At 34.5% G+C, this 8,086-nt stretch overlaps 1 protein-coding gene across 1 annotated transcript; it reads right to left on the bottom strand.

The window, feature by feature from the left end:
* Positions 1-864: 864 nt before the first annotated feature.
* On the bottom strand, positions 865-6,762 carry GOS12 (golgi snare 12). The gene is made up of 6 exons (XM_023662938.2): positions 6,553-6,762; positions 5,328-5,524; positions 2,076-2,165; positions 1,900-1,971; positions 1,237-1,366; positions 865-1,139 (listed from the first exon to the last, which is right to left on the bottom strand). The coding sequence occupies exons 1-6, from the start codon at positions 6,689-6,691 to the stop codon at positions 1,042-1,044; spliced, it is 726 nt and encodes a 241-aa protein (XP_023518706.1). The 5' UTR covers positions 6,692-6,762; the 3' UTR covers positions 865-1,041.
* Between the last annotated feature and the right edge of the window lie 1,324 nt (positions 6,763-8,086).

Here is an 8,086-nt window from a genome sequence, read left to right as displayed (position 1 = left end):
TACAGCCACATAAAGTGGGGAAGATGTGCCGTTTTCCCACCACACCATTTCTCCGTTCTATTTTTATTTTTATTTTTTGAATCTTAAATCTGTTAATATTAAACCGTGTATTGGAATCATAAGGTCGACATCTGAATTAATTACAATTAAAAAATTGTTTTAAGGATATGAGTTGACTTCCAATCTCTGCTTTAATTTATCAGGTCCTAAAAACAATAATAAAATTCTTAAAATCCTCACAATAAAATCATTTCTTAATGAAGTTTGCAATTTAGCATTTTTTTTTACATTTTAAAAAAAAGTAATGTTTTTTTTTTAAATAAAATTATTAAAAAAAATTATGAATTATTTTCTCTTCTAAGGCATGATCATAGGATTTTGTGTAATAAGTTTTTGATATTCAGCAACCGCTGTCAAAAAATAATCGCAATTACTTCTTCCACCATTTGATTGAAAGCAAGGCCACCCATATAGTTCTACTTGTCTCATCCATGGATGGAAAACTCCATTTCCATCTATACAGTCAGATGTTAAGGGAGTCTTCTTCCCTACCTGCAAATTCCCATATTCTCGCACAACATAGGCTAAATTTGATTATATTATGTTATGGTATGATATTGTTCACTTTGAGCATAAGCTCTCCTTGGCTTTGTTTTGGGTTTCTCTAAGAGGCCTCATTATCAATGGAGATGTATTCTATACTTATCAACCAATGATCATTATCTAAATTAGCCAATGTGGAACTCCCTCCCAACAATTCTCAACATGTTACTACTGAAAAGGATATTCATTACTATACTAATTTATTGTAGCATGTACAAGAACAAATTCTAAGAGGATTCTCGAGGATAGGATGCTAGCATGTAGGCTTCAAAGTTTCACCTCCAATCAAACTCAGCAAAATGGTGGCATTATTGAAGGTAAAGAAAAAGACATCCAAATTTAATGGGACAAGAAACACTTACGAAATCTTCAAACACCATGTTGCTTACTTAGAAAAAGTTACAAAACCAAAACTCCATAATTTTGCATCTTCTCTAATCATTTTGAAAGCCAATAGATAATGAGAAACAAGGTACATGCTGCAATGACTCCAGACAGAATAAGAGTGTCCCTTGACCGCCTTCTTCTAATTGAACCTGATTATGACATCACAAACTAATTATTATTAGCCCTAAACGAACAGGAAATAACATTAAAATCACCAAACAGTTTATCCTATGTTTATAAATTTACCTAGGAGGCCGCGTATAACTGGGAATTTGTCACTTAGAAGCTTCACTTTTCCTTGAACATCTCCAAACAAAGCCCTTTGATTGCCCAAGACTGCCCTTGTAGTTTGAGCTTGACTTATTACTTCATCCATCTACAGAACAGAACACAAATTAAAATAAATAAACGTGAAGTACGACAAAACATCAAAATCCATGAGTAAAACGGTTATTTTATACAATATTAATGCTAAACTACTCAATCCCTGGACAATTGAGCGTTTCTAAATTTCAATTTTAATGGTCTACCTCTTTGGTTTTTAAGCTCAAGGCGCATATGAACTAAAACCAGACACGAGGGAAATGGTGAAAGACAAACATAGATTAATAATTAAAGTTGGATGTTTCGGGATTAGTGCACTTAAAAAAAATTTATTCTACCAAATATTTTTCTCACCATCTATAAGAGTTGATTTTTGCACATCTAGGAGACAACCTAATGCTCGTAAATGTCTACCATGTATATTCTCACATCTTGATTTTACTAAAAACATTTTGCGGCAAGGTTCTGTTCTCCCGAGCCATGAAAAAAAAAAGGGGGGGGGGGGGGGGGGGGGGGGGGGGGCTGCACTTGGGGAAGGAATTGAAGAAAGAGACAAGATAATCAATAAATTTTATGGAGGCTTACATGAGCTATACTTCCATGAATAGCAGCTCTTTCCCGCAGTAACTGCATCCTCGGTGACATGGTTCCAGGTGACTGTACCAAACACATTGGGTGGGAGTCACTTGCAAAGATGCATTAAATAACATCTAAGTAAACATATTCCATGTAACAATGTCAACAAATTCGGTTGTGCTAACCTTATACTCATTGATGTCGTCCCTAACAGAACTCAAAAGTTCTGCATGTTCCCTCATTGAGTTAATGTTTCCTTTTATTCGTTTGAATTCCTGAAACACACGGATGCCATTCATTCTTTATTACTTCAATGTTGTTGAATAAAGCATTTATGAAGAAAGTAGCAAGGTGATACGTGAATCAAGAAAAGCAAATTACATATGCAGATTCAAGTTTCAATCAGAAATTAGAATATGGCACAGCAGAACCATGAAGTCAAATCATTATCTCATATTTAAAGTTCATCGATGCATTATAACTTTTCACTCAAATATTTCTTGAGTAACAAATATATACATACAGAGAATATTTTGGATATGGTGATAAATATGAAACCATTTAGCTCATGCACGTTTGATAAAATCCCACGGGCAAAATTAAGATAGTAGAAACGAAAAATAGAATCGCATAGTATTGAAATATATAGGTAAAGAAGTACAATAACCCCAAGTATAGCCTTTGAGGTTTTAGCAACCTCCCCTATTCGTATTCTCACTCAAGCCTAAATCAATCGCCAATTAGCCAATTCCCTTCATCTCCTCCCATGCGCCTATTTATACCCAATTGGCTAATGACTAATAGACCATTGATGCTCTAATAATATTCCTAACTACCCAAATGTCATTCCCTTCATTACCTGCCCTTAAAACACACTTGTCCTCAAGGCGTGGTTAAAAAAATAGGTTTCTTCCAAAGGATTTCAAAACTGCAGACAAAAAAGGTCAACTTCTCTCTCTCCGTCTTTTCTCTCTTCTTCTCTTTCCTTCTTTATTTCTTCTTTTTTCAACAAATATTCACGTAAGCCAATCATCTAATGCCCTCCAGAAATTTGATTTTTAGTCTTGCAAACATTTTGTATTATAAAGCTCAGTTGGATCTGGAGAGTGCAGCAGTCAGCAATGCACAGTGGTGGATGATGGTCAATGACAGAGGAAGAGATGGAGGACAAGTAGATATCTAGCGAACATCTGCGCACACAGACATGGAAGAGGATAGCAGTAGCATAGGTGTCTTGCAGCAGCCACTAGGTACTTACTCTCTTCACATGGGTAAGGTGTTGCCACATTGTGTCGGGCTTTCAGTTTAAAATATAAGGCAACTTGATCTCAATAAATTTATGTATAGTCATCCAATTCAACTCATTCAACCCAAATGTTTCACTCTTTTCAAGCTCTTTGCCCTAGTGTCTTCCAAAATATTCTCCATGACATTTCATTTTTTTCCTTCTTTCTCTCGCGACCCTCCTCTACCTTGATTGGCTGCTGCCTCCAGCTAGGCCAGACCTCAACGTCTCTGCAAACCATCACCTCACATTCTCCCCCGGCATCCTTTTTTTTTTTTTTCTTTTTTTTGCCTACACTGTTGTAATTTCTTCCTTTTTAAAGCACCCTGGATGTAATTTCTTCATTTTTTTTGCCCACTTATCCTAATCCTTCAACAAAGTTCATGAGTTGATACTATTGTATTCTAACAACTGTAGCAATAGGGGATTGACACAATAGGAAGTTTCCTACATAACCCATTTACTCCCTTCTTAAGTTCAAATTCATTCAACTCATTTTTCATTAGATAGCTCCATGCTCTATGTGGTCCTTTACAAAATAAAAACAACCGATATTGGTTGAGTTATTTGAGAAGAATCAGATGTTATCTTGCATAACCTTAGTCTTCCTACATTTTCATCGTAGTAAAAATGTTTATGCTGCTATAGCTTGGCATCCCAGAACTGGTATATGCCTATAATACCCACTCTACCTTCTTCTAGGTTTTTCAATGCCTTGAAGTATTCTTCAATACCCCATAGAAAATTATTTGGTTCCTTTGCTTGCCTAGAACCATTAAGCACCTTAGGTTTTAGGATTTTCACTTCGATAGACCCAACGGTATCTTTCTTGGGAGTCCTTACAAGAGCTCTCTTTACCAAAAAGAACTTTTTTCTAAAATCCAACCATATCTAAACCTTACTTAAGAGAATCAAGGTTATTCTTTAACCTTTTTTAGTAGAAGTATAAGTAATGAAACCACCTACCATTGCATTAAACTGATCCTTCATCTTCATCATAAAGTTCTTAAAAGATAGTTCAATTCTCTAATACTGTCATTATGTTTAGTCACCTAAATAATAAGAAGCAAAATCCTATTATCCTGTGCATTATCCAAACAACCCTCCAACTGGCTCTCACAGTTGCCAAAAGTTTCTGACATATTCCTGGGAACAAGAGAGAGTTACCAGCCAAGATAAGTCATGCTTTGATATCACTTGTCACAAGGTTAAAAATCAAGATTTTTTTTTTTTTTTTTTTTTTTTTTTTTTTTTTGAGCCTTGTGTAGCACTCATAATCTTCCTAATCAACCTTGAACACAATGGGAAAAAGGGATACACACAATGGGAAGTGAACCATAAAATTGAAGAGCCAAATTTCTCATTCTGATTGTTTCACTAAAAAACTCAACATGTAAGGTTGGAGCTAAAGGAAAACGTGGTCACCAACCTAAAACTAAACATCCCAGCAATGGGAATCAGCAGCGTGCTTTATATGTTGCTGAACTCTAACAAGCTTAGAATTTAAATGATCTAAGATGGCATCTCGATTATACAAACTCCAAAAGGAGTGAAAGAGAGTAAAGAAAACAACAACATCAAGACCAAACTAAGAAATAAATACATAAAATACCAAATGAAAGAACAAAATACATAACCAGACAGCAACAAAAGAAATAATGAATGATATAAAAAGCTCTAGTTCAAAAAAAATGGTATCTTGATTGTATAGTAATTGATCCACTTATAGAAAACATAAGGAGATATAAATGATGAAAGAGGAAGGCCCTGGTGGAAACATGATAAGACGTGGTGAAGGCTTAAAAAGGTTAGAAAGGTGGGTTTTTTTAGTTCAGATAAAAGAAGGCACCTCGTTCAGGACATTGGGGTTCTGTCAAAGAGGATTACAGCACATTGTTCATAAAGCTTCCAAGTAAAACCGAATAAAATGTACCCCAAGAAGTCACATGTTTTCTTGCTCAGTCAACCCTTTCCTCCTATTCACTATGCATTTCTTCAGATAGAATTTGATAAATTTCATACCAAAGACCCAAAATAATTGCATTAAGATCACAACCATTAAGTTGAATCAAAGAATTTGGAACTTTAGATCATCAATACTCATTAGGATCTTGGTCATAATAACAATTCTTATTAAAAGAAAGTCAAAAACCTGTGTAAATTCATGGAGAATATCCCTGTGTCTTGCTAGTTTTTGATTTATAGAGGTAGCTGGTGCTGCAAATGCAGCACATCGACTCATTGAATCATTAACGTCCAACAATTTCTCAAGTAAAGATTGGATTTCCATTTCCATAGACTTCCATGATCTGTTGGGACCAACAGACGGTGAACTAGAATCCACATAACCTGATCACAAACACACAAACCATCATCCACACAATCTCATCTAAAAACAAAGACCACAATATAAAACCAGTATACTTAATCAAGCGACACTTAATTTGGGCTATGAAAAGGGGAAAGATTTTGAAGCTATCTAAATACAGAACGTGTAAAAGAATCATGTGACTAAAAAAATATATATATTCAAGGTTTACATTTAGCAAGCTTAATCAAAGTAATGCTGAAATTGGGACTGGAAGTACAAACATTCAAATCATTGGCTTAGATTGAGGCAAAAGATACTTTTCCCTTTAGTGGTGGTTGAGAGGTGCATAGAAAGTTTAGGGTTCTGGATATTCTTTTATTAACTTCCGAACTAAAATATGTTCCAGACCAATTTATATGCTACAAGGCCGGTTTGATGTTTTGGGATCATCAAACGATTTAAGAACATAAGTCAATGGATTAAACTTAATTTATCAGTATGGTATAAAGAACACAGATCAACGAATATGCTTGTGAAGCATAGAAGGCGTAAGTTAGATCTGATTTCAACTTCGAATATCCAAAAAGTCAATGTCAATTCGTAGGTTCCATTGAGGGAATTCTACATAAATTATTCTTACGAAAAGAAAGGGAAAAAAATGTGAACTGTAATGCAAAAGTTCCCGAAGCACATTGATAAGAATCTAAAGCCCCGATGGAATTAGCAGTTGCTTTTGGGAAATCATTTACAGCGTAAGGATCCAAGATCAGATAACAGATAAATATCATCATCTTAACAAATTTCAGTAGTTAAATCTTTGATTTGATTATTCATATCTCAGTAATCTAAGAAATGTAGCTGGAGTTATCCTCGACCATCTCACATAAACACTACCATTGTTCCACAACAGAGAAAGGGTCACTTCCATCCATCTCTGCAGGATGAAAACTAGTATCGACTGAAAATTACAGCTCTACCAAATACAAATTACATACAGCGATTAAAATCCGTAAAGGGCTAAAGAATCAGAGATCGGTGAAGTGAAGCAAAAAGGAAGAAAGCGAACCTCCTTGAGTGAACCTGGTACCGAGCTTCGCATAGGAGGAGAGCTTGACATCGAGATCGCCCTCGATCTTTCGAGCCTCACGCCTCAGCTCCTCCCAACCGGACTCCTGCAATTCAAGGCTCTGATCTGTCATTGCCATCTACAAAATTCACACCCGAAACTCATTTTGGTTTAGTTATCAGTATAGCAATGCTTAATTGGGCTCAATGCCCTTTCCATACTTATTTGTCAAACTGCTCGTAAGGTAAGGTATCTATATCCGTACTACAATAAAAAAGTAAGTATATTGAAAAATATATATATTTTTTGACCCTTTTACCATTAATTTTTTAGTTAATTGCAAGTATGTAATTTATTTATAACCCTTTTAACCCTTTGTTTTAAATAATTAAAGTTTTTAAAATTTAATAAATATCCCTCCTTTTTTTTAAAAAAAAAAACTCTTATTAAGTTTTCAATAAAAAAATATTAAAGTTTTGTTTTTTTTAAATATTTTTGAACTTTTAAAAGTTTCAAAATACTCCTATGAGTAAGAAAATTTTAAAAACTACTCTTACTATTAACTTTTAATGTATTATAGATATTATCATATATTTATCTATTTATCTATAGATATATTCAAATCTCTAAAATCTCCCACAATATATATTTATCTATTTGAATCTTATTCAAATACGATAGATATGGTTTCCTCTAGTATAATTTATTTAATACATGATAAGAAGGAAGGATTCACTCCACACCATAAGCATTGGTGTCTTTTGAATTTATTTAGATTAAACAAAATTAAGGCTAAAACAATTAAATATCTCGAAATAAATTAAGATGCTTTTGGCGAGTCTTTAAACTTCTCACTTTAGCTCGTCCAACGAGGTCGAATATTCCATGCTTTCACAAATTTTTCGTTCCTATGTTGTACAACCATCAGTTCGGCTTCTTCCTTATACTGTTAGATAATAAATCACTATGTGGGCTTCTATGAGTCAGCTTGACAAATAAATATTAGTTGGCGGAATCCCTATTCGTCCCAAAATACCAGATACAATGTCACACAGACAATCAACATAATTTAAGAGAAACGAGATGTCTGAGAGGTCTGAGATGTCTTTGATGTCTTAGATGTCTGAGATGTCTGAGATGTCTTTGATGTCTGAGAGGTTTATGATGTGTGAGATGTGTGAGATGTGTGAGATATTTGAGATGTCTTAGATGTCTAAGAGGTCTGTGTTAGGATCGATATCAGTCGTTAGCTCTGATATCAGTTGTTAGGATCACACAACAACGCACACGCTCGATCTAGATGAACACAAAGAATGGGATAGAGAAAAGTGCGAGGAGAACTTTGGCTAAAAGAATTTGTCTTTTTATTAATGACTTCAGGTTACAACAAGAGAGAGTACAGAGAATAGAAAAGTACATCTTCAAACCTCTACCGGACCAGATATATATATGGTTTAGTTTACTATATATAGCTTTACCAGATTTAGCCATCTACTATATATAGCTATTTACCATATATAGCTTTACCGGATAT

Source organism: Cucurbita pepo, chromosome 19 (assembly GCF_057944985.1).
Source record: "Cucurbita pepo subsp. pepo isolate OVF chromosome 19, ASM5794498v1, whole genome shotgun sequence".
In the NCBI taxonomy this organism is placed as follows: Eukaryota; Viridiplantae; Streptophyta; class Magnoliopsida; order Cucurbitales; family Cucurbitaceae; genus Cucurbita; species Cucurbita pepo.
The sequence above is the reverse complement of the archived record's forward strand: the minus strand, read 5'-3'. Positions and strand labels throughout refer to the sequence as shown.

Bases quoted from the DNA above. Each gene is read 5' to 3' on its own strand.
- GOS12 (XM_023662938.2), bottom strand. From the start codon at position 6,691: ATGGCAATGACAGATCAGAGCCTTGAATTGCAGGAGTCCGGTTGGGAG. The intron at 5,525-6,552 runs GTTCGCTTTCTT...GTTTGTGATCAG, and splicing joins TACCAGGTTCACTCAAGGAG to GTTATGTGGATTCTAGTTCA. The intron at 1,140-1,236 runs GTAAATTTATAA...TGTCATAATCAG, and splicing joins AGTTATACGCGGCCTCCTAG to GTTCAATTAGAAGAAGGCGG.